Genomic DNA, 26,003 nt, shown 5'->3' on the forward strand with positions numbered 1-26,003 from the left:
GCCCGCTCAGCGTCCCGCAGCCATCAGCCCGCTCAGCGTCCCCGCAGCCATCAGCCCGCTCAGCACCGCTCAGCATCCCGCAGCCATCAGCCCGCTCAGCACCGCTCAGCGTCCCGCAGCCATCAGCCCGCTCAGCATCCCGCAGCCATCAGCCCGCTCAGCGTCCCGCAGCCATCAGCACCGCTCAGCGTCCCGCAGCCATCAGCACCGCTCAGCATCCCGCAGCCATCAGCCCGCTCAGCACCGCTCAGCGTCCCGCAGCCATCAGCCCGCTCAGCACCGCTCAGCGTCCCGCAGCCATCAGCCCGCTCAGCATCCCGCAGCCATCAGCCCGCTCAGCGTCCCGCAGCCATCAGCACCGCTCAGCGTCCCGCAGCCATCAGCACCGCTCAGCATCCCGCAGCCATCAGCCCGCTCAGCACCGCTCAGCGTCCCGCAGCCATCAGCCCGCTCAGCGTCCCGCAGCCATCAGCCCGCTCAGCACCGCTCAGCGTCCCGCAGCCATCAGCACCGCTCAGCATCCCGCAGCCATCAGCCCGCTCAGCACCGCTCAGCGTCCCGCAGCCATCAGCCCGCACAGCATCCCGCAGCCATCAGCCCGCTCAGCGTCCCGCAGCCATCAGCCCGCTCAGCACCGCTCAGCATCCCGCAGCCATCAGCCCACACAGCATCCCGCAGCCATCAGCCCGCTCAGCGTCCCGCAGCCATCAGCCCGCTCAGCACCGCTCAGCGTCCCGCAGCCATCAGCCCGCTCAGCGTCCCGCAGCCATCAGCACCGCTCAGCGTCCCCGCAGCCATCAGCACCGCTCAGCACCGCTCAGCATCCCGCAGCCATCAGCCCGCTCAGCGTCCCGCAGCCATCAGCACCGCTCAGCGTCCCCGCAGCCATCAGCCCGCTCAGCGCCGCTCAGCGTCCCGCAGCCATCAGCCCGCTCAGCGTCCCGCAGCCATCAGCCCGCTCAGCGTCCCCGCAGCCATCAGCCCGCACAGCATCCCGCTGCCATCAGCCCGCTCAGCATCCCGCAGCCATCAGCCCGCTCAGCGTCCCGCAGCCATCAGCCCGCTCAGCGTCCCCGCAGCCATCAGCCCGCTCAGCGTCCCGCAGCCATCAGCCCGCTCAGCGCCGCTCAGCGTCCCGCAGCCATCAGCCCGCTCAGCGTCCCGCAGCCATCAGCCCGCTCAGCGTCCCCGCAGCCATCAGCCCGCACAGCATCCCGCTGCCATCAGCCCGCTCAGCATCCCGCAGCCATCAGCCCGCTCAGCGTCCCGCAGCCATCAGCCCGCTCAGCGTCCCGCAGCCATCAGCCCGCTCAGCGTCCCCGCAGCCATCAGCGCCGCTCAGCGTCCCGCAGCCATCAGCCCGCTCAGCATCCCGCTGCCATCAGCCCGCTCAGCATCCCGCAGCCATCAGCCCGCACAGCATCCCGCTGCCATCAGCCCGCTCAGCATCCCGCAGCCATCAGCCCGCTCAGCGTCCCGCAGCCATCAGCCCGCTCAGCGTCCCGCAGCCATCAGCCCGCTCAGCGTCCCCGCAGCCATCAGCCCGCACAGCATCCCGCTGCCATCAGCCCGCTCAGCATCCCGCAGCCATCAGCCCGCTCAGCGCCGCTCAGCGTCCCGCAGCCATCAGCCCGCTCAGCGTCCCCACAGCCATCAGCCCGCACAGCATCCTGCAGCCATCAGCCCGCTCAGCGTCCCCGCAGCCATCAGCGCCGCTCAGCGTCCCCGCAGCCATCAGCCCGCACAGCGTCCCCGCAGCCATCAGCCCGCTCAGCGTCCCCCAGCCATCAGCCCGCTCAGCGTCCCCGCAGCCATCAGCGCCGCTCAGCGTCCCCGCAGCCATCAGCGCCGCTCAGCGTCCCCGCAGCCATCAGCCCGCTCAGCGTCCCCGCAGCCATCAGCCCGCTCAGCGCCGCTCAGCGTCCCGCAGCCATCAGTGCCGCTCAGCGTCCCGCAGCCATCAGCCCGCTCAGCACCGCTCAGCGTCCCGCAGCCATCAGCCCGCTCAGCACCGCTCAGCGTCCCGCAGCCATCAGCCCGCTCAGCACCGCTCAGCATCCCCGCAGCCATCAGCCCGCTCAGCACCGCTCAGCGTCCCGCAGCCATCAGCCCGCTCAGCGTCCCGCAGCCATCAGCCCGCTCAGCACCGCTCAGCATCCCGCAGCCATCAGCCCGCTCAGCGTCCCGCAGCCATCAGCACCGCTCAGCGTCCCGCAGCCATCAGCACCGCTCAGCATCCCGCAGCCATCAGCCCGCTCAGCACCGCTCAGCGTCCCGCAGCCATCAGCCCGCTCAGCACCGCTCAGCGTCCCGCAGCCATCAGCCCGCTCAGCATCCCGCAGCCATCAGCCCGCTCAGCGTCCCGCAGCCATCAGCACCGCTCAGCGTCCCGCAGCCATCAGCACCGCTCAGCATCCCGCAGCCATCAGCCCGCTCAGCACCGCTCAGCGTCCCGCAGCCATCAGCCCGCTCAGCGTCCCGCAGCCATCAGCCCGCTCAGCACCGCTCAGCGTCCCGCAGCCATCAGCACCGCTCAGCATCCCGCAGCCATCAGCCCGCTCAGCACCGCTCAGCGTCCCGCAGCCATCAGCCCGCACAGCATCCCGCAGCCATCAGCCCGCTCAGCGTCCCGCAGCCATCAGCCCGCTCAGCACCGCTCAGCATCCCGCAGCCATCAGCCCACACAGCATCCCGCAGCCATCAGCCCGCTCAGCGTCCCGCAGCCATCAGCCCGCTCAGCACCGCTCAGCGTCCCGCAGCCATCAGCCCGCTCAGCGTCCCGCAGCCATCAGCACCGCTCAGCGTCCCCGCAGCCATCAGCACCGCTCAGCACCGCTCAGCATCCCGCAGCCATCAGCCCGCTCAGCGTCCCGCAGCCATCAGCACCGCTCAGCGTCCCGCAGCCATCAGCACCGCTCAGCGTCCCCGCAGCCATCAGCCCGCTCAGCGTCCCGCAGCCATCAGCCCGCTCAGCGTCCCCGCAGCCATCAGCCCGCTCAGCGTCCCCGCAGCCATCAGCCCGCACAGCGTCCCGCAGCCATCAGCACCGCTCAGCGTCCCGCAGCCATCAGCACCGCTCAGCGTCCCCGCAGCCATCAGCCCGCTCAGCACCGCTCAGCATCCCGCAGCCATCAGCCCGCTCAGCGTCCCGCAGCCATCAGCCCGCTCAGCGTCCCGCAGCCATCAGCCCGCTCAGCGTCCCCGCAGCCATCAGCACCGCTCAGCGTCCCGCAGCCATCAGCCCGCTCAGCACCGCTCAGCGTCCCGCAGCCATCAGCCCGCTCAGCGTCCCGCAGCCATCAGCCCGCTCAGCGTCCCGCAGCCATCAGCCCGCTCAGCGTCCCGCAGCCATCAGCCCGCTCAGCACCGCTCAGCGTCCCGCAGCCATCAGCCCGCTCAGCGTCCCGCAGCCATCAGCCCGCTCAGCGTCCCGCAGCCATCAGCCCGCTCAGCGTCCCGCAGCCATCAGCCCGCTCAGCGCCGCTCAGCGTCCCGCAGCCATCAGCACCGCTCAGCATCCCGCAGCCATCAGCCCGCTCAGCACCGCTCAGCGTCCCGCAGCCATCAGCCCGCACAGCATCCCGCAGCCATCAGCCCGCTCAGCGTCCCGCAGCCATCAGCCCGCTCAGCACCGCTCAGCATCCCGCAGCCATCAGCCCGCTCAGCGTCCCGCAGCCATCAGCCCACACAGCATCCCGCAGCCATCAGCCCGCTCAGCGTCCCGCAGCCATCAGCCCACTCAGCGTCCGGCAGCCATCAGCCCGCTCAGCGTCCCGCAGCCATCAGCCCGCTCAGCGTCCCGCAGCCATCAGCCCGCTCAGCGTCCGGCAGCCATCAGCCCGCTCAGCGTCCGGCAGCCATCAGCCCGCTCAGCGTCCCGCAGCCATCAGCCCGCTCAGCGTCCCCGCAGCCATCAGCCCGCTCAGCCTGTTCTTTGGTTTGTTGGAAGCAGGGCGCCCGCAATGGCCGGGGCTTGCCGCGCTCCTTGCCTTTGCTTTGCTGGGAAATCCAGGCTGAGGTTTCCATGGAGCACGGTCTGTCCCGGGGTTTCCTGGGAGATGGCAGGTCCGCCCAGAGGCCCAGAGGCCGACCCCGTCTGGCTCAGGCTCCGCGCAGGTGCGCCCCGAGGTGGGGGTGGGGCAGGGCTATCGGGTTTGCGACATGGTGACGCTGTAGACGTCACCACCAGCTCTGCCCCGTCACCACCAGCTCTGCCCCGTTGGCGGAGACACGTCTGTAGAGAGAAGCCCCCCTCATTGTCGCCCTGAGGGACAGACCCAATGGGAAAGGGATGCGCCTGGTTCTTTCTCTTCGTCCTTCTCGGTGGAATGAGCTGCCCCACAGCGGACGTGGGTGTGGTAAGTGTCGTTGCAAACGTGAGAGTCACCGGGGACGGGCTCTGATCGGTGCGGTTGTTCTGCACGTGCTGGTGCCCAGGAGCCGCGAGCGCCTCCTTCGTCCTTGCCCGTGACCTGGTCTTCCTCCCTGCGTTCTGCTGTGGGGAGATGTTTCAGATTCACTTAGTCCTTCCCTGCCCCGACCTGGAATCGGCTGTTTCTCCAGGGGCAGCTCGGCTTCCCTTTGGTAGAAAATGGTATTTTGAGACCCCGGTCTGGGGGCCACGGGTGCTCGGCGGTGATGGTTTCTAGGCCTTCCTGTTGGACAACCAGGAAATACACTTTTTAAGTGAACATACATCACGAGTTCACGTTGATGTTTTCATCTCAAATGTAGGCTCACCCTAGCCAGTGTGGCTCAGTGGATAGAGCGTTGGCCGTGGGCAGAGGGTCCGGGTTAGGGTCCAGTCAAGAGCATGTGCCTGGGTTGCAGGCTCGCTCACCGGCCCCCAGCGGGTTGGCCTTGGTCAGCGTTTCTCCTGCACAGAAACGTGACTGGTCTGCTCCTGCAAGCACAGGGTTTGTCGGGCCTGCTTTCCCCCCGTGGAAAGTGAGCGGCTTGGACCACAAGCTCAAGATGGGTTGTTTCAGCTGGCGGAGACCGCCAGTGAGGGATGGGAACCGGAGGGGGTCTCGCTGGCAACGCAGTGTGTGCCCATAACAGGGAGGTGGTCATGGGGAGAGCGGTGGGGACGGCGAGATTGACAGGCCTTGCTAATGGTTGGATGTCAGAATCGGGGGGCAGCTGGCGTGGGTGGCGTGGATGCCGCTCCTGGGATGGGAGCTTTGGGCGATGTGATCGGTTCCACCTGTGAGTACACACGAGCGCCTGTGCAGTATGACAAACAGTGAGCCTGTTGGGCGCCCCGCACTGGAAGCTTCCGTGTGGGTGAGGCCTGGGAGGGGCGGCTGCCCTGCGCGGGTGTGCAGGGGAGGGAGGAGGCGGCTCTCATCCTGAGCCCACAGGTACACGTGGGAATATCTGCAAAACAGATCGGAGAAGAGCAGTGTTTCTGTTGTGTGTTTTTTTAAATAGATTTTTATTGATTTCGGAGAGGAAGGAGAGAGAGAGACATAGAAACATAGATGAGAGTCATGGATCGCCCCGCACTGGGGATGGAGCACACAACCGGGGCCTGGGCCCTGACCGGGAATCCAGTCGTGACCTCCTGGTTCCTAGGTCGATGCTCAGCCCCGGAGCCGCGCCGGCCGGGCAGAGCCATGTGCTTTAAATCTCAGGGTTTGTTCCAGACGGCGATTTAAATGTTGTGACGGCTCCTTCTGTGGCCAGGGTTTGTGCCTTGCATTCCTATTTCCAGGTAAACTTGCTGCTCCAGGAGCGTGAACTTGGTCACCTGCAGCCTGGGCCCAGCACGGCCTCCGGTGGCCTCCGCCTGGACCCGCTGTGTTCTCAGTGGCCGAGCCCCGGAGCCCTTCCTGTCCGGACGCCTGGCCCTGGCCCTGGGCCAGCACAGGCACAGCATCTTTGCCCAGAGTCAGGTTGAACGAATCCTCAGTCAGATGGACCAAGGGATAGTGGCCATGCTGGCCTCAGATGGCTGTTGTTTCCTGAGGGGTCCGTGTCCAAGCTTTATCCTCGGTTTAAGCAGTATACCAGGTGGTCCCAGCCGTGCGCCTGCGTCACCGGTCCGTCTGTCTGCCTCCTTGTCTCTCCTAAGCGGGGCGTTGGACACGTGATCATAACCTGCCTCGTTGTCTGGGTACGAATCTAGTCTCCTCTTGTCTGACGGGCCCCGTGGCCCCCAGCCACCATCCCCCCTCAGCAAAGCGTCTGGCGTTGGGGTGGCCGGAGTCGGTGCAGGAGATGCTGTGAGTGTGGAGGCGGAGCCTCAGCGCAGCGCACCTGCCTCCAGCAGCTCTCTCCCCGCGGCGTCGCGGGGCTGGACGTGGGCTCCTTTTTCACGTCCGTCCGTCCGTCCGTGTGTCTGGCGCTCTCCTGCTGGCAGGAGCCGTTTGCTTTGTTACCGGCTGCTTCCCTTTTTCGGGCTTCCCCGGCCGTGGAATCCCTCTGTCAGCACATGTGCTTTTGTTCCCAGTTTCTGATCTCCAAGTGAGACGTGGCTCCGCCGAGATCACAGCAGTCAGGGCTGCGTGGAGGGAGGCAGAGGCCCCGGCCCAGGTCTCGCCCTCGCCCGCCTCCGAGCACCGGCCTCCTGCCGCCGGCTAGCCAGCAGCGCTGTGCAGTGACTCCTCGCACGGGGGCTTTCATCTGCACAGCAGCATGGCCGCAGACTTAGTCATTCCTGCCCACACGGCAGCAGTGAATAAGTAATGTAGCAACAGAGGAACAATTCCGCTCGAAGGGAAACGCAGCATCCGTTCCAGCACCAAGAGGCCAGGCGGCCGGGCAGGCCTGGTCCTCGCGGGCCCGGACGAGGCCCCAGGGCCGCTGCTTCCCGGTGGCTCCGGGCCTGGCCGCCCTGCAGCTCCCGGAGCACTGACTCGGGGCCGCTCCTGCGCTCCCCTTGCCCTCCCCTGCCCTGTGTGGCTCACCGTTCCTCTGGGTGTGAACCCAAAGCGAACATCCTCTCCCCCCGCTGAGGCCGAACGGAGGACGGGACGGTGGGCATGGGCCGCGGCCCGGGTTTCACCACGGACAGGGCCGCCGTCCTAACCAGAGGCACCTGTCAGCCTCTGGCGTCCCCAGGTCAGCGGTTAAACCTTAGCCTGCAGGGCCCTAAACGTTGCTTCCCCACCACCTCTTTAGGCGTTTGCCTGAGCTAACATGGCTTTCTCCCATCAACACAGTCGTGACAGATACAGAATCTCATTAACTGTAACTGTCACATCTAACTTCAGGAGTGAGGTAGACTGTAACTATTTTTATATCCATGTATAAGCAAGTGAAACAAAATATTTACATTTAAATCAAGAAATCTGGCCCCAGTCAATTGTGCTCAGTGGTTAGAGCAGGGGTGGGCAAACTTTTTGACTCGAGGGCCACAATGGGTTCTTAAACTGGACCAGAGGGCCGGAACAAAAGCATGGATGGAGTGTTTGTGTGAACTAATATAAATTCAAAGTAAAGGAGCGGAGGGGAGAGCAAGAGAACCCCCCCGCTCTTTCGGCTCCGCGGGCCGGATAGAACAGCTGAACGGGCCAGATCCGGCCCGCGGGCCGTAGTTTGCCCACGGCTGGGTTAGAGCATCGGCCCGGGGACCGAAGGGTCTCAGGTTCGATTTCGGTTAAGGTAACCTACCTGGGTTGCAGGCTTTGATCCCCAACATCCCCACCCCGTCAGGTCATGTGCAGGAGGCAACCAGTGCATGAGTCTCTCCCACATCAATGTTTCTCTCTGTCTCTCCCCCTCCCTTCCACTCCCTCTCTAAAAAATGAATGGAGAAAAATACCCTCGGGTGAAGATTAACCCCCCCAAAAAAGAAAGAAGTCTAGTCCAAGGTGCCCACAATCCCCCATTTTGGAGGGAGGGTTCCGAAGATGGACTTTGCCTGTTTACCGCCACTTACGGCAGCCCCCCCACGTGGCGCACACGTGGGACTGCTGGCCTGTCTGCAGCGTGGCGGGAACGGCAGGCGTAGCTGCAGATCAGAAATTACTTCTCAGGTACTTCAGAAGCATTTAGCACTTCATGTGTGTTTGTTTAGGGAGGTATAGTAAGAACCAAGGAACTTCCTTCTCCAGAGTGTTTTCAGTCCGAGGGCCTTGGAGCACGGCGGGCTTTGCTAACTACCGTGTTTTCCCGAAAATAAGACAGTGTCTTATATTAATTTTTGCCCCCAAAGACACGCTAGGCCTTATTTTCAGGGGATGTCTTATTTTTCCATGAAGAAGAATACGGTACACATTTATTGTTAAATGAAAAGAAAGGAAATTTATTACCTGTATACGGTACGGTAGTACGGTAGTTGTCAACACAAACCAGACAAACTGTGAATCCTACAGTATCAAGAATTTACTCATTTATTCAATGACAATCATGTCATCATCTTCTGGAACATCATCATAACAATCCAATTCCTGAATTTCCTGGTGAATTTCTTGTGACTCCATTTCTTTCAGAATCAGTGGACCAAATCTCTCATGTTTAGCAATAGCACTGTCTTTAAATGAATACTTCTTGTCAAGGTAGCCTGCTCGCAGTGCATTTGCAATGCAACTGTCAGTGATTTTCTCCCATGAATTCTTCACCCAAGTCACAACTTCTTGCAGTTTAGGTTTCACAAAGTTTCCACGCTGATTTCTCTCCATTCTATTTTCAATGTAGTCATTAATTTCCATGCGCAAATTGTCTTTGAATGGCTTGTTTATTGCAATATCAAGAGTCTGGAGATAGGCCGTCATTCCTGCGGGAATCATTATCTGATCTATTTTTCTTTCGTGAAGAAATGTCTTCATGTGTTTAGCGCGGTGAGTGCTGGCTGCATCCCAGACTAGCAGACCTCTTTGGCTCCCTCGCATAACAAGCGGCAGCATTAAATCAACCCACTTCCTTATAACTGCTTGTGTGGCCCAGGCTTTTTCAGTTTCAAGAATAAAAACGCCCAAAACACGTTCAATCTTTTCCTTCTTGCCCTTAGAAATGATTAAAGGTGGGATTTTAGTGCCATCCAGACGAATTGCCAAAATACAGGAAACACGTGCACTTTCGTAAGCAGTGGAGGGAATGTACGCTAAGGAGGCACCCCGCTGTTCAATTGTTGTTTGAGATGATTGGCCCATAAACACTGCAGTTTCATCCATAGCAATCATGTTGGAAAGATTGTATTTAGAGAAGTCAGCATCATCAATAAAGGACTTGAATGCAACTGCTCGCTTAATAACTTGAGTATCTTCCAACCTAAACAATGTTGTAGATCTTCTTAAAGACAGTTCACTTCGCTGAAGGAAATTATCCAGCCAGTGTTGTGATGCTTTGAAGTCTTCGGGGGCTATGTCAAACTGTGGTGCCATTGCAAGGGCAAATTCTTGAATCTGAGCCCTATTCACAGCCAAAGCCTTTGCTCTCCTGTCAACAACCCATTCACAGATCAGGTCTTCCAGCTCGGAAAATAATGGTTGCCGACCTGATCCACACTTGGCTTTTTAGCATTTCCCTTGTCCACTTGTTCAATGAGGTTACCATACTCTGCTCGCCATTTTCGGATCAATCGGATACTCAACATCTTCTCTTTGCAGAAAGCAGTAAGATTTTGGCCCCAAGAGTCTTCCATGATTCCTTTCTTGTACTCCACGGAGTAGCTTTTTCTTTTTGTGCTCATTTCTAGGGGTAAAAAAAAAAAAAGGAATTGGGGTATCAAGGTGGGGGGAGGGGGATCACTCAAAATTACACAGGGGGGATCAGAGGGGGGAATCAAAATGGCACAGGAGAATCAGAGGGGGAATTACCATTTTAGTAACCCCTTTTGATCCTCCTGTGTCATTTTGATTGCCCCCTCTGATCCTCCTGTGTCATTTTAAGTGATCCCCCTGCCCCACCCCTGTGCCACTGAACACCTTCACCAGACATCCCCCCTACCCCTTTATCAGACATTTACCCCCTGGGGCCTGCCTGGGGACTGTCACTGGGCTTGCTGGGGCCTGGATCTGGGCTGGAGCAGGGTCTGCCACTGACTGAGAACCTTCAGTCATCATGAAGGCGGCCGCGAGCATCAGGTAGTGTCACCAGAGACAGACCAGCACTCACCACCTTCGCCGCGTCCCGTCCGCTCTAATCCTCCTGTTCTTCTACACGCATCTGCGAAAGTCCCCTCCTCTCTCCCACCCCGCGCTCACCGCTCACTCTGACCCCCGCTCCGCCTCCACACAGCAGTGACGTCAGGACTCCGTGTAACGTCACTGGTTGCTAGACGCCAGTCGGGGCGGCCCTAGCGACCAGTTTACAGTAAATTAATTTTCATTCTGAGACAGAGCCTGGGCCTTATTTTCGGGGATGCCTTAGAGTTCACTCAGAAGGAAACCTGTGAGTAGGTCTTATTTTTGGAGGATGTTTTATTTTCGGGGAAACACGGTACTTGCAGCAGGTGCGCGGCTCCAGCCCAGGACCGAGGCGTGGCTGCGTGTGGTGGGCGGCCCTTACCGTCCCCATGGCACGCACGACTCCACGCCTGAGGTCGGCAGCTGTCCTCCGGCCTTCCTTCTCCTTGCTTCTCTGCATTAACGTACAACATCACTTCCTCGAGCTCAGTTGTCCATTGCCTCCTGACATCTTTACTCCCCCCCAGCTTTCCCGTTGGAATACACACAGCGATGGAAACGCGTGGTTCTGAACGTGTGCGGGACTGTCTCACCCAGGTTCCCAGGGGCCAGGTGTTTTCAGGAAGTTGTTCTCACTGTCAGCCTTTCCTCCCGTTAGCGTTTTTCTGAGCGCGCAGGGAGGCGTTTGCGACCAGTGGTGATGCTCTGCGCGAAGCTCCCTGTCCTCAGCACGCGACAGACGACAGACGTGCCTCCTGCTGTCCTCGTGGTTTTAGGAGGGGTCAGTGCTGCGTGCGCCTCGGTGGGAACTGGCTTCTGGGTGACTGTCGGTGCGGGTGCAGATTGGGGTCCTCAGCAAACCCAAGAGCATTCGTCCGCCCGCCTGCCCTGCACCTGCCACGGTGTCTCCTGCTGTGGCGGCCCACGACGGTCACCCACACACAGGCGGTCGGGCCCGCCCCGGCCCGCTCAGGGCTCCTGCCGTTTCTGTCCCCAGTAAGCTTTCGTTCAGAAGGAATGGTTCCCTGGGCAGTTTGCACGTGTGACGCAGCGGCTCGTTGGCCCGTTTTATTTGAGCAGATTATCCTTTTGAAAACGACTCTGTGACAGAATTAGAACTGCTTTCTTTTTTTTTCAAGATGCATGCATTTATTAAAGCTTTGAAGACATTAACAATTTATTAATGTCAGAAGTAGAAACTCTTTTTTTAAAAATAGATTTTATTGATTTTTTACAGAGAGGAAGGAAGAGGGATAGAGAGCTAGAAACATCGATGAGAGAGAAACATCGATCAGCTGCCTCCTGCACACCTCCCACTGGGGATGTGCCCGCAACCAAGGTACATGCCCTTGACCGGAATCGAACCTGGGACCCTTCAGTCCGCAGGCTGACGCTCCATCCACTGAGCCAAACTGGTCAGGGCAGAAACTCTTAATATTAATTCTAGAAACCGAGAAGGCCCAGGAATTCCGTTTCAAAGGCGCTAGAGAGAATTCCTTGTGAAGGTTTCAGCATCGCACTTAGACCGATGGATGGCGTGTCGCCCTCTCGCCTCTGACCCTTCGCCCTGACAGTCAGCCGTAGCGGTGAAAGTGGGTGGAGGAGAGCCTTGCGTTTGTATTCATCGAAACGTAACCCGTAGCGCCGGCGGCCCGCAATGCAGCACGGCTTCTTTCATGGTCTTTGCAGCCACAAGCCGCTCCACTCCCGCTTCCCCGCCGGAGAAGAGCCGTCCAGGGCCCGGGCCCGGCGCCGCCGCTGTTTGTCGGGAGTGAAAGCGCTGGCCGAACCGTCAGAACGGCTTTCTGTCCGGTTTCTTAGGAACCGGCTGCCCCGGCCCGTCAGCATCACCCATAAGCTAATCTGAATATTCAAGATACGGATAAATTTGACTACATTAAAACGAAGAACCGTTCATAAAAGACATAAGTAAACTAAAGTCCGGCCATCAACTGTGGTGAAGACAGACATGTAACTAATAAAGGATTCGTCGTCAGAATATACGGATGACCCTGCAGGTCCGTGTGAAAGACAGAATAGCCCCATTAAAAGTGACAGGCAGGCAGACGCAGGCATTTCAGAGCGGGAAGACGCAGTGATGCACCGACACATGAGAAGATGCTAAACCTGCTGTTATCAGAATAAGGAAAAGGCCACCCCTGGGCCCTGTTCGCTGGCGGATGAAGATCGCTGACCATGCACGTCGGTGGGACGCCGCTTGGCGGGGGGAGCAGTGTGGCCCGGCTGGGCCTCGGCCGTGCAGCCTGCAGCTCCCCGCGCTCCGGGCGCCGAGGCCACGGCCGGGGTTGGCCGCCGCGCGCTCTGAGGGGCGTGACGGAGTCCGGCTTTGTGGGCCTCCTCAGGTCTTGTCACCAGGCACCCTGTTTCGTCTGTGTGTCTGTTGCTCCCCTTAAACCTAGTGAGGAGTCTTAGCTGCAGGCCTGACAGAAACGGCCGCCCCTGGGCTGGACCCACAGCGGCTGGCGGGACCCCGATCCTGAGACTGTCCTGGGGACACTGGGTGCGGGCCCAGCCGATGTGCCGGTGTTCAGACTGTCCATGAGAGCACCGCTGGAGACAGTGTGACCGGAGATGGGCGTGCGTCGTGGAGCTTTCCACGCGGTGAACAGGCACGAGTCTGCTATGCCCACGGAGACGGGAGGCGGTGGCTGAGGCAGGCGCAACGGGGCGGGGGCCGTGGCGGGTGGTGTGCTCGGGTTCACGGTTGGTTGTAGTCTCACCTTGCGTGCGTAGTGCACATGTTCTTTTGTGTGTGTCAGCTAGTCCATCCTTTTAAAGGCAAGCGAGGGTACCCGCAAGGGCGGTCAGCACCCACCTCCTGTCCGCCCTGGCAGTACGCCCGTCCTCTCCGCGCGTGTGCGTCTCCGTACCTCAGCCTTTTGCAGCTCCTCTGAGTCTCAATGTGCTTTCCTCTTTCCTTCTAGTTGTAGAATTTCCACTCAGCCGGCCTTCCTGTGGTTCTGGATGGTGTCCGTTTTGTCTTTCAGTTGTAGTTTTGAAATTGTTGTGTGAGGCAGCAGTTTAGGTGCTTACCTATGCCGCCATCTTGGTTTCTCCTCCCTCGTGTTTCTATGTGAGTTTTAGGTTCCACTTATTAATTTCTGCAAAACAGCCGAGGCTTTTCGTAGGGATGAGCGACTCGGTAGATGGGTAGATGGGTCTTTCGGGCCAGGAACACTGTCCTCCGCGTCCGCGAGCACACCGCCCCCCCCCCCCCCCCCGTATGTTTATCCCAGGCGCTCCATTCTTCCGGGTGCTGCTTCACATGGGCTGTTTTCCTGACTCCAGGTGTGGGTGTTCATGGCTAGCGTGTACAGATGCAGTTGACGTTCACGTACTGATCTTGTACCTGCAGCTCTGCTGTTGGTTCAGCCGGTTTTGGTTTATTCCTTAGTATGTTCTGTATTACGTCCTCTGAAAATAGAAATGGTTCTACATCTTCCTTTCCAACCTGGATGCCTTTTATTTCCTTTTCTTGCCTAATTGCCGAGAAGGGGCATTTGTGGGGGTTTCTGCTTTTTTGTTTTGTTTTGTTTTGTTTTGAATCCTCACCCGAGGCAATTTTTTTCCATTGCTTTTCACAGCGAGAGTGGGAGGGAGGGAGGAAGAGGGAGGGAGCGAGAGACCCTGATGTGAGAGTAGCTCCCAAATGCACCCCAATCAGGGGCGGAAAGTAACCCTGCCACCCAGGTCCGTGCCCTTGACCAGGTGTCAAACCCGAGACCCTCTGATGCTCGGGCGGACGCTCTAACCCAGGGGTGGGCAAACTTTTTGACTCGAGGGCCACAATGGGTTCTTAAGCTGGACCGGAGGGCCGGAACAAAAGCATGGATGGAGTGTTTGTGTGAACTAATATAAATTCAAAGTAAACATCATTACATAAAAGGGTACAGTCTTTTTTTTTATTTCAATAGTTTTATTCATTTCAAACATTTTAACAAGAAGAATGTAAACACTAATTATTATAATTTGAAACTTCAAAAAATGGAGGAATCATAGCACAATAACATACCTTCTATTGAAGATGGCAAAGGCAAAATAAAATTGCCTAACAAAGGAAAGGTACAAAAGCCTTTCAAATTAAACTTAAATATCATAAAATAATTTAAAATGAAAACAAATAGAAAAGAACAAAATGTGTAAACAGTAAATTAAACATTTTCTTTAGTGCAACTTCCAAATGATGCCCGGGACGTAGATGTAGATGGCAATGTAGACTGGGCTGAAAGGTTTTTGGTCTTTAAAACATCAACTTCAGTGGGAACAGTGTTGTTGGTCTCCTTTTTAGCTAATGCATCAAAGTCTGGAGTTAGTTTTGTTGTGGCTATGCTCAGGATAGATCTGAGGTGTTCGTCCGTTTAGCTGGATCTGTGAGGGGCTTTGTTGATGTTCATGACGCTAAATGTCTGCTCACAAACATAGGTTGACCCAAACAGCACCAGTATCTTCTGTGCCATCCGCCCACTCAGAAGGAGCTGCGGCCGTGTTTCCCGACGTTGCCATGTTAACACTGCTGCTGGTGAAGGGGCGGAGGGGAGAGCAAGAGAACCCTCTGCTCTTTCGGCTCCGCGGGCCGGATAGAACAGCCGAATGGGCCAGATCCGGCCCGCGGGCCGTAGTTTGCCCACGGCTGCTCTAACCACCGAGCACACCTCCCTTCCCCCAGGTCACGGGCATTTGCGGAAGGCTGTGAGCCATCGAGAGGGAACAGCCGGTCCCTGTCGGGCTTCCTGGCCCTGGGGCCGCAGGACGCAGCGTGTGTCGGTGCTGTGGTCAGCAGAGGCTGCAACAGCGCATCTCGGAGGCCTGGCCGCTGGGGCCTGGGCCGTGCCTGCTGTTGCCAAGGACCCGCCGGGGGGAACGCAGTGTCCCTTTACCCCCCGCGGAGCCGGTGCTGGTGTAAGATAAGTGCGCCGCAGACCCTCACGTGTCGGGCACGTGCAGTTTCCGTCCAGTCTTACGTTTTAAGGTGCATCCTCTGGTCTCTTCAGACCGTATAAACCTTCCACCTTTCAAGTGTGTGACGCTCTATGTAAATATCACAAAGGAGCCGCGCCAGGTGGAGTCTCCGACGTTTAAAGTGCGCAGAGTGGTGCGATCCCCACCGTCCAGCTGCAGACTCTGTCTCCCCAACTAGAAGCCGTGCCCAGCAGGAGGCACCAACTCTCCCCCCCCACCCCACCCACCCCCCCACCAAGCCCTGCCCGTGTCTGTGCCCGCCTGTTCCGGACGTCTCCGTGTGCACAGCTTCCTCGTGGCTCCTCCTCCCTGTGGACAGTGGCCGGGAGGCTGGCGTTTCTTGTTCCTGCCGCCCAAGCCCTCGTAGGCGGGCCCAGGCGTGGGCAGCACGTGGGGCAGGCTGCGGGGCCGCGGGAGGCCTAGCGACCTGTCCTCTGAGGCGCCCCACCCGCCTGCAGGCGGCCCTCGCCCAGGACAGGGCAGCGGAGTGCCCGGGCTGGGTGCCTCCTGCCTCTGCTGTCTCAGGGAGCCGTGAACAGTCTCCCAAACGGCTCTCCACTGATAAGCACGGAGCCCGGCGTGTTCAGGGAAATGGCCGTGGGTTATTGTCCTTAGCTGGGGAGTGAGTTGTCTCTCACACTCGGAACGGGAGTTGGCCTCCGCGGAGGCAGCCAGCTCGCGTGGGACACACGGCACTGAGCACAAGCTCGCCAAGCCCCCAGGACAGACGCTGCCGCGAGGTGACGGCTCCAGCCGAGCGAGGCCTTCAGGGCGAGGAGCTCTCAGATCGGCCGAGGGTGGCGTGGCTCGGTCCTCAGCTCGGTCTGCGTTCGCGTGTGTGGAGCACCTGGGGCTTGTCAGGCTCTGTCCTTGGGACCTGGGGCTTGTCAGTCAGCCAGACAGAGCAAACCCGAGTCGTCGGGAGCGTGGTCTCTCGGGGAGCGTGTGCGGGCCTGGACGGCGGGAGTGCCACGGGGAAGTGTGGGCGGGGCAGCGGGGTCTGGCGAGCGGGGCTGGCCAGGCTGGGCTCCTGGGGAAGGTGGGGGCGCATCCCCGGAAGGGGGGCACCTGGAGCATCTGCAGACACAGGTGGCCGGCCTGGAGAGGGCCCAGGGCAGGTCGGCTCCCGGTGCACCTGTCCTCTGAGGGCAAGGTGCGCAGGTACCGTCCACCCAGCACCGCAGCGGATGGGTTTGCGGGCAGCGAACGACTTGCTGGCTTTGAGGTCATTTTCCAGTGTTTTTGGTTTCGCAGGTCGACTCGACAGGCGGCTCCACACGGCACAGCAGGGCTCTGATTCACGAGAACTGACCCGTGTGGCGGAGCCCAGCCCATGTACCTGTCGACCGCAGCTCGGTGGCTTGCGCTCCCACATCCCGAGTGGGACACGTCCGTTCTTCCAGCCTCAGACAGAGGCCGAGGCAGCGTGAGGGCCGAGGCCAAGGCCGAGGCCGGGTGAGGGGTTCTGCCGGCCCCGCTCGCCCCGGCTCAGCACACCTCCAGGTCCAGCAGGGCCCGGCGCGTGGCCACCCAGCACTGGCCCGGGAGGAGGGCGGGTGGCCAGGCCCACGGGCCTCAGAGCAGGGAGGAGGTTGCGCAGCAGCAGGGGACAGGCGGGCGGAGCAGGGGCCTGGTGTGGCTCGAGAGTCCTGGTGAGCTTGGAAGCCACTTCCTCTGTAGGCGGTGCAGCCAGGCTGGCACCTGTGGGTCGTGTCTGGGAAGGTGCTTACATGTCCCATGATGGCACCTTGAGGTGGCACCAGCCCTCTGCTCACTGGTCACTGCGGTAGGAGAGCCTGCGCATGGGCACAGGAGACCCGTCCAGTCGCGTGTCCCCTCCACCATCGGTCCCGACGTGAAAGTGCCTGCAAGTCCACAGTGGGCTCTCCCAGTGGCTCTGTGCACACCAGTGCAGGGACCCGGCAGCTCTGCGGGTGCAGAGTGGGGACCCGGCGGCTCTGCAGGCACAGTGCGGGCACCTGGTGGCTCTGCGGGCTCAGAGTGGAGACCCGGCGGCTCTGCGGGCACAGTGCGGGTCCAGGCGGCTCTGTGGGTGCAGAGTGGGGACCCGGCGGCTCTGCAGGCAGAGTGGGGACCCGGCGGCTCTGCGGGCTCAGAGTGGGGACCCAGCGGCTCTGCGGGCACAGTGTGGGGACCAGGCAGCTCTGCGGGCAGAGTGGGGACCCGCAGCTGCAGGGTTGGTGAAGTGACAGGGCCGGCAGGAGGCAAGGCCAGGCCCGTGCTGCCCTGGCCGGGGCACCTGGGGCGCACTGTCACGGTGTGGCACCGCGGACACTTCAGGAGTCTGCAGATGGCGCACAGGAGGTGTGGGCTTGGCTGCCAGCCATCGCAGCCTCGGCCACCCGGTCGGCCAGCAGGCGGCCTCCGCAGCGCGGCCGCTGGGACGTAACTCAGCCGGGGCATTGGAATGGGCCTCGGATGGGAGCTGACGGCCCAGCTAGGGGTTCCGTGGTTTAAAGAACCTTCAAGACACAGTCCGCACCGTCAGGCTGTGAGCAGTGGCGTGAGAGGTGCGTGGCGCAGCGGGCAGGGCGCGCCCCCTCGTCCCCCCGCGCCCAGCCTCGCTCAGGCCGAGAGGCACCGTCTGCTGTCTCCTTGCGGGACCGTGGGCTGCACTTGACTCATTTGTTGTTGTTTTTCCAGCAGAGTGCCTCTCTCTCACAATGGAGCCGAGTAAAAAGATGGACCCTTCCGGCTCGCTGCAGACCAACCCATCGCTTAAGCTGCACCCGGACCGCAGCGCGGGCGCCCCCGTGCTCGTCCCCGAGCAAGGAGGGTACAAGGAGAAGTTCGTGAAGACCGTGGAGGACAAGTACAAGTGCGAGAAGTGCCAGCTGGTGCTGTGCAACCCCAAGCAGACCGAGTGTGGGCACCGCTTCTGCGACAGCTGCATGGCCAGCGTGCTGGGGTCGGTGCCGGGCACTGCGGGCGCGTCTGCGTCTCTTGCTTCTCAGTAAAGCAGGCCCCGAAGGGGACCCAAAGAGATGGGGCATGTAGGGGACCCGGTGGGAGCACACCTGAGTGCAGGGGGCCCAGTGACGGAGGCCTGGACCGCCAGCCCCATCCCGCAGACGCTGTCTGTCTCCTCCCCGAAGCATCTGTAAAGTCTCTCCTGCCACCTTCTCAATGGCCCTGGCCCTGGCGTCCCCTGGCGTCCCCTGGCCCTGGCGTCCCTCATCCGGGGTGTCCCCCGACTGTGTAGTTGGGTTTGCTGGAGGAGCTCACAGTTCCGGGGGGGATTCACCATCAGCCAGTGACAGGGAGTCCTTATGGCGCGAGCTCTGTGTGCGGGAGAGGAGGACAGGCCAGCAGGGAGGCCTGGGCATGCCCCTGACCGGGTGGGAAACCAGTGTGTGCGTGACGGAGCGGGTGTGAGCACTGACCGGGGAGCCCTGGTCAGCCGAGTCCCACTGCCACAGCCGAGTCCAGGGTCCCAGCGGGAATGACATGGGCGAGCGAGTGTCTTCTCCACCGGTGTCTCCTGGGCACAGTGTGGGCACACTCTGCCACGGCAGGGCACCGGCCCTGGGAAGGTGCCCCCTTCTTCCTGACTCGGCCCCGAGCGCAGCACGGCCTCCCTCCTGGGTCCTGTCCAGGGCCCCCGGCGGGACCGCCTGTGGGTGGCGTGACTCTTGTGTGGAGAGTGTGGCTCCTGAGACGGGGCGCTCCCACAGAGGAGCCCACACATGGCTGGTTTTGGTTTCTGAAATAAAATTTCACTTTTAACTGAAAGGGGCTTTCCAGATGGGCCTGACCTCCGGTTCTGCTAACTTTCTTACGAAGCTACCCTTGGACAGTCGGCCCCCTTTCCCTGCGGTTCCTCTTCCACCAGCCAGCCCGACCCCACAGCGCCGGTGGCCACGAGGCTGCGCCCCTCGAGTGACAGGACCGCGGCCAGAGGCGGACTCCGCGCTGACATGTTTGTCTCTTTGCCCTCAGCTCCGCCAACCCGAAATGCACTGCCTGCCAGGAAAGCATCGTTAGAGATAAGGTATCGGGGTGTCCATCTTGGTCCTGTGTTGGGAGCTGGGTGGTTTGTGCGGTCCCGTTCTGTTGCGGGCGCCCGGATAGGCAGGGCAGGCCTGCCCGCAGCCAGGAGGCGCCTCCTCGCACCGGGGGAGCGAGGAGGCGGGAAAGCGAGGAGCCCCGGGATCCGGGGGTCTTTCTCAGAGACACGTGCCCCCTGGCTCCCTGCCCCGTGCGGCACCCTGAAACCATTACCCCTGAGATTTCAGCCCCTTCCCTGCCCACGTGCCTGTGTGTGGGGCTCAGGGTGTCACGGGGCCTCTCTGTCAGACCCGAGGCGCCAGCTCCCCCCTGACCCCCCACCCTGGGCCGACCCCACGCGGCGTCTCTGTGGCCCTCCCTGAGCTGCCACACTCGCCAGGCGCACTTGTAGTTTGAAATGGCTCATTGAGGTACTTAAAATACCAATAAAAACCCGTGGTGCGATGTTGTGATTAGTGAACCTGACAGTTCCTTACATGCCGGCCATGGCATTGTAGCGAAGTTCTCGCTCCGGGGCTCCTGGCTGCAGCCCGGCAGGCTGGCCTTCTGTGCACAGCCAGGGTGCAGGGTCTGCGGGCGCTGCAGGTGCCCCGCGCAGGGCAGGGCGGCTGGGGACCCGCGCGGCAGTTTAGAGATGGAATTAGCCAAGTGTTCATCTACCTTTTCTTTCTTTTTTTATCTTTATTGTTGAGAGTATTGCAGACGTCCCCCTTCCCCCCCCATGCCCCCCTCTCCCTGCCCCACCCCTTCACCACCCTCTTGTCTGTGTCCATGGGTAATGCATATAAGATCTTCGGTTATTCTTCCCACCACCCCCTTCCCTCTGAGATGCGTCAGTCTGCTCCATGTTTCCATGCCTCTGGGTCTCTTTTATTCACCAGTTTATTCTGTTCATTAGATTCCTTGTTCGCTTATTTTGATTTTTAGATATAATTATTGATAGATATGTATGTATTGCCATTTTATTGTTCATATTTTCTCCTCCTCCTCCTTCTTCTTCCTCTTCCTCTTCTTCCTCCTCTTCTTCCTCTTCTTAAAGAATACCCTTCAGCATTTCATATAATTCTGGTTTGGCGGTGATGAACTTTTAGCTTTTTCTTATCTGTGAAGCTCTTTATCTGCCCTTCAATTCTGAATGATAGCTTTGCTGGGTAGAGTAGTCTTGGTTGTAGGTTCTTGCTACTCATCACTTTGAATATTTCTTGCCACTCCCTTCTGGCCTGCATAGTTTCTGTTGAGAAATCCGCTGACAGTCATATGGTTCTCCTTTGTAGGTAACTAACTGCTTTTCTCTTCCTGCTTTTAAGATTCTCTCTTTGTCTTTAACCCTTGGCGTTTTGGTTATTTATTCTTTTTCTAGTTGTAGGACTTCTGTTCAGCCAGCTTTCAGGCGGTTCTGAATGATGGTTGTTCTGTATTTTAGCCGAAATTTTGTTGTGGTTGTGGGAAGTGTTGAGTCTGGCGTTTACCTACACCACCATCTTGATTCTCCTACCTTTTCTTTCTAAGCATTTACCTGCTTCTAAAGACTTCGGTTGGTAACAGGGAAGGGATCATTTCTAAGAAAAACAAATCACCTGGTTCTACTCCTTATCGTAACATGATAGCTAACTTTGTTCACACACCTCCAACCGACGCAACTGGAAGAAGTCGAAACAACGGACTGAGAGGGCCTCTTCGTACCTCATTTCATTATTCAGTACTACTCCTTTTTTTCAATCGTCACCCGAGGATTTTTTTTCCATTGAGGGAGAGAGGGAGAGAGAAACATTGATGTGAGACCCATCGATTGGTTGCCTCCTGCACGTGCCCCGATGGGGCTGGGGATGGAACCTGCAACCCAGGTACATGCCCTTGACCTGGAATCGAACCTGAGATCCCTTAGTCCGTGGGCCGATGCTCTAACCACTGAGCAACCAGCCAGGGCAGTTCCTATTTTTCAGTGGCGTTGATAGCTGGAGAGAAAATGCTAGTTTTGTGGAAGAAGCATAAATGAGATGAGTCACGCCGTGGGTCCTCGTGGGGAAGGGCCCCGGGAGACGGAGGTCAGGCGCCCTCAGCTCTGGTGCCCAGTTGCAGCAGCAGTCGGAGCGCTGTAGCTCTGAAGCTCTGTGCTTCCCGTGTTCTTACGTCTCCGATCTGTAACGTTCAACTCAAACGACTCCAGCCACTTTGACACGAAAAGGAGGCTTATTAAAATACCTGTTTGACTTTCGAATCTTAAATCATGACCTTTTTTTAAAAAAGTCCTATTTATAAAGAATTAGATCTGACTCCAAATTAGTTTATTTTTAACTCTTAACAGCTGTCAATTCTGTCTCTCTGCTCTGGGGTTGAGAAAGGCACCCTGTCTGGCTCCCCCGTGACAGTTAGCATGTGGGAGTTTCTGAGGATTAAGTGCCTAGGGCTGAGACGGTAACCATGTTGTTAGGAGGAGTGAGCACCCCTCTTTTCTAAAGGGAAAACAGATAAAGGAGGTTTCCTTTCGAAAGGGAAACGTTTTCGTTATTGGATCAGCTTTGCAATATATATTTAAAAGGATTTTTAATAGCAGGCTAATGCCTCCTTTTTGCTAAATAATGAGTCGTCAGTGACTTAATCTTTGGAGAAGGAACCAAAATAAATGGTTTACAAACCATCTGTGAGATGCGGTCTTTCACGGTCGTTTCTGTAGTGAGCGATCCACCAAGACATCACGTTCTCCCACGTTCTCCCTTGAGCCTGGACCGGAGGTGAGCTCCCGCGGCCACCTTCACGGTGCCGGCTCCTGGAGGGTCCAGGGTCCAGCGTGCACTCGGTCCCGGTGTGCCCACCTGAGGCTGTGTCAGAGCGAATCCAGAGTGAGTCCTCGGTGTTCACTGTGACTTTCGGCTTCTCTAGTAAAAGACAGCAGTTAAGGTTGTGCTGTTTACATGTGTCTCTGCCCAGCTAGCGTGGCTCAGTGGCTGAGCGTCGACCTATGAATCAGGAGGTCACAGTTCGATTCCCAGTCAGGACACATGCCCAGGTTGGGGGCTGGATCCCCAGTGTGGGTGTGCAGGAGGCAGCCGACCCATGATTCTCTCTCATCACTGATGTTTCTCTCTCTCTCTTCCCTCTCCCTTCCTCTCTGAAATCATAAAAATATGTTTAAAAAAATTAAGTAAATAAATTGTGTCTTAGTGGGGGCAGCTTCTCCCTTCTGCTTGTAGACATGGGAAGGGAAGGTGGTCCTTCAGTGCTTTGCGGGCCCCGTACGGGAAGCTTCCGTGATGTTCCAAAGCGGCCACTGTGGCGATGAAGGCTGCTGACCCCCCTCTCCCGCTGTCCTCCTCGCAGGTGTTCAAGGATAACTGCTGCAAGCGGGAGATCCTGGCCCTCCAGATCCACTGCCGGAACGAGGGCCGCGGCTGCGCCGAGCAGCTAGCCCTGGGACAGCTGCTGGTCAGTACCAGGTCACATGGGGGCCCTGGGACAGCTGCTGGTCAGTACCAGGTCGCTCTGGGGGCCCTGGGACAGCTGCTGGTCAGTACCAGGTCACATGGGGGCCCTGGGACAGCTGCTGGTCAGTACCAGGTCACATGGGGGCCCTGGGACAGCTGCTGCTCAGTACCAGGTCACATGGGGGCCCTGGGACAGCTGCTGGTCAGTACCCGGTCACATGGGGGCCCTGGGACAGCTGCTGGTCAGTACCAGGTCACATGGGGGCCCTGGGACAGCTGCTGGTCAGTACCCGGTCACATGGGGGCCCTGGGACAGCTGCTGGTCAGTACCAGGTCACATGGGGGCCGTGGGACAGCTGCTGGTCAGTACCCGGTCACATGGGGGCCCTGGGACAGCTGCTGGTCAGTACCCGGTCACGTGGGGGCCCTGGGACAGCTGCTGGTCAGTACCAGGTCACATGGGGGCCATGGGACAGCGTCCTGGTCAGTGTGCACACCGAGGCATTCGTCTTCTAAGGCCCAGCCACACGTGTGGGCAGGCATGCCACGTGGGCATGACGTGTCCCTTTCGTGACACCATTAGCAGAATCCTCCACTGGGTGTAAACTCGCCACCCTATTTAGAACAGAAAGAAATCTGTATCGAATTTTAGTTTTGGAAGATCTGTTAAAACCTCTTCTTTTTACCATGAAATTCCACATAACTTCTTGTGTTTTTTTACCAGTATCATTTTTATCCTGAAAGGATATTTGAAGTAGAATAAAACGAAGTCCTTAGCAGATAACCCCTTTTTTTTAAAAAAATATATTTTATTGATATTTTACAGAGAAGAAGGGAGAGAGATAGAGAGCTAGAAACATCGATGAGAGAGAAACATCGATCAGCTGCCTCCTGCACACCTCCCACTGGGGATGTGCCCGCAACCAAGGTACATGCCCTTGACCGGAATCGAACCCGGGACCTTTCCGTCCACAGGCCGACGCTCTATCCACTGAGCCAAACCGGTTTTGGCGATAACCACTTATTTATCCAGGAAGAGAAGTTGACTTAATTCTTCAAAGCAGTATCATCCGAGAAGCCACTGAATGGGCGAGGGCCTCATGCCTCTGACCCTGTGTCACGCTCCTCTGGAGAGCGGGTCCGTGGCGGATGGAACTGTTTCTGCGGGAGCTGGTTGCGTGGAGGCTGAGCTCGGGCGCTTCCAGTGGCATTTGCTGCTGACTAAGCACCTGGGGTTGTCTGTCTCCCAGGTGCACTTGAGGAACGACTGCCAGTTTGAAGAACTCCCGTGTGAGCGTGCTGACTGCAAAGAAAGGGTCCTGAGGAAAGACCTGCGCGATCACGTGGAAAAGACCTGTAAATACCGCGAGGCCACGTGCAGCCACTGCAAGAGCCAAGTCCCCATGATCACGCTGCAGGTGCGGTATTCGCGTTCCCCCTACCGCATCTGCCCGCTGAACAGCTTAAGTGGCCATTCTGACGGGAATAAGGAGGGAAGACGGGCGTAAATAGCGGTCTTCATCTGACTGCATTTCAGAGCTAAGCCCCATTTGTTTTACTCATTGTCATTTACGTAATTAACGTGTTCATCACCTGGGTTGACTCTCACTTGGGTTGCCAAAAAAATGAAGACTAGTCATTCAAAAGAGGTCGACTTTCTCACGCGTCCCGGGGAACGGCCCCGAATCGTGTTGGATCGTCTAATTTCTTGCCGCCCTGTGTAACCATCGTGACGGCCGGGCAGGCACCCTGCGGTGTGGAAGCACGGCCGTCTGTCTTGCAGAGGTGCGGGGCTCACGTCTTTCCCCGACCTCGAGTATTTGGCCCCGTTCAATATCGTGCCCGTGTTAGAATCAGGCCCCTTATCTGTAGATTCAAGAGAGAGGGGTGTTGCGGATGAGGGCAAACTTTGAAAACAGCCAGTGGTGTGGGAACCCTCAACATGGGCCCACTTCTTGAATGAACATTTATTAAGTACCAGCTGTGTGCAGGCCTTGTCCTGGGACCTGAGGGTCCCTGGGGACCACGCGGTGGGTGGCCCGAGGGGGGCTGTGGAGAGCGGGGAGCTGCATCAGGGAACCGGGGCTTGCGGCTGCCCTCAGACCCAGCGGCGAGCAGGACTGCTCCGAGCAGAGGGGGCAGCGAGGGGACCCAGCTGAGCTGGAACTGGCTTGGAGGTGGACTTCAGGAGCTGTGAGGCCAGCGCACGCCCAGCACTGAACATGGTCGAGGTGCCGAGGGTCAGGAAGCCGCCGGGAGCTGGGGGTGACATTCCCTGCACTGTGCATCCAGCAGGTGTGACAAGTGGACGGGGTGGGGGCAGCGAGGCACCATGTTGGCCTGGACCAGTAGAGCAGGGGGAGGGAGGGGTTCTGGGGTAGTTTTGAAGGTGGAACCAATGGGATGAGCTGATGGCTCAAGTATAGAGTGTGCGCTAACGTGACGCCCAGCGTTTATAGCTAAGCGTCCGGGTGAGCCGGAGCGTCCTGCCGAAGTCGGGGGTGAGGAGGAAAGTGGGGTGGTCCAGGCTCCAGTAGGTATGAGCAGCTGGTCCTTGTAGCCGTGGGATGGTGTGACTGGAGAGCCCACGTCAGACGGGCACATGGTGCTCGTAGGCCACTGAGACGGGAGGCGGTCCGCAGACAAGAGGCTGCTGTCGGGTCCGGAGAGGGGGATCCCGGTGAGGGGCAGGGCAGGCAGTGCTGCTGGGAGGCTGCTGGGAGGGGCTGGGAGCTGACTTCGGAGTGAGGCAGGGCGATGACAGTGGGGTCATCAGATGAGGGGACAGAGAGGGGCCGCCGGGGTGCAGGGCCGCAGCCGCATCCTGGTGGATGTTCTGAAGCACTCATTGACCAGAATCCGGGAAAAGTCTTTGTTTTTTGGTACAAAATCTTTATAATCTCCACGTTTGCCTGACTTTGTATAACTTTTCATGCCTGTGGCTTTCTCCCATTGTGAAGTCTTCCCCTTGCGAGTCTGTAGACGCTCCCCGGTGTGAGGAAGGGGGCGGAGCTGGGCCTGCCCTTTGGAGAGGGGCGGTAGTCTTGGTCATGGCCGAGCATGCCCTCAGTGACCCCTCAGGTGCACGCGGCCGCCCCGAGTGAGCAGGCTCTAGCCCTGCCCGCGGCGGCATGTTGCTGTCAGACGCGCCCTTCGCTTCTTGCAAGAACCAATTACCTCTATTTGCAGAATAGAACCCAGTAATTAATTTTCATTTGCGAAGGAATTGTAGCGTGTATCAGTTAAACATCACGCAGCTGACTCCGTACCGCAGACGGGTGTGAGGAGCCTGGTGTTAAAATAACAGCGAGGGATCACGAGACGTTTGAGTGCCTGTTGGACCTGGTCGAGTGGTTGCTCAGCGCACGCGGTGTGCGCACACGCTGTGGTCTGTCCCCTCCCCTCGCTGCCCCTGTGGCGGGAGTAGAGCTCCCGAGGAAGGCCGGCTCGGTACCCTGCGGGGCTGCGCGGGCCTCGGTACGCAGGTAGCATTCGATTT

At 58.8% G+C, this 26,003-nt stretch overlaps 1 protein-coding gene across 6 annotated transcripts in view; it reads left to right on the forward strand.

Moving 5' to 3' along the window:
* The window catches only part of TRAF3 (TNF receptor associated factor 3), a 102,889-nt gene that overhangs the window by 58,584 nt on the left and 18,302 nt on the right, over window positions 1-26,003 (forward strand). For 3 of the 6 annotated variants that reach the window (XM_080669062.1, XM_080669065.1, XM_080669066.1), the window contains exons 2-5: window positions 17,718-17,982; window positions 19,014-19,065; window positions 22,401-22,505; window positions 23,755-23,922. In XM_080669062.1, the coding sequence (XP_080525188.1) occupies window positions 17,738-17,982; window positions 19,014-19,065; window positions 22,401-22,505; window positions 23,755-23,922 (570 nt within the window). In that variant the 5' untranslated portion in view covers window positions 17,718-17,737. Of the gene's footprint in view, window positions 1-4,076; window positions 4,117-4,338; window positions 4,359-17,717; window positions 17,983-19,013; window positions 19,066-22,400; window positions 22,506-23,754; window positions 23,923-26,003 lie in introns of those variants that run through there. The other 3 variants (XM_080669067.1, XM_080669064.1, XM_080669063.1) reach the window with 3 other exon arrangements.

The sequence above is a fragment of the Plecotus auritus genome, assembly GCF_963455305.1.
Source record: "Plecotus auritus genome assembly, chromosome: 1".
Lineage (NCBI taxonomy): Eukaryota > Metazoa > Chordata > Mammalia > Chiroptera > Vespertilionidae > Plecotus > Plecotus auritus.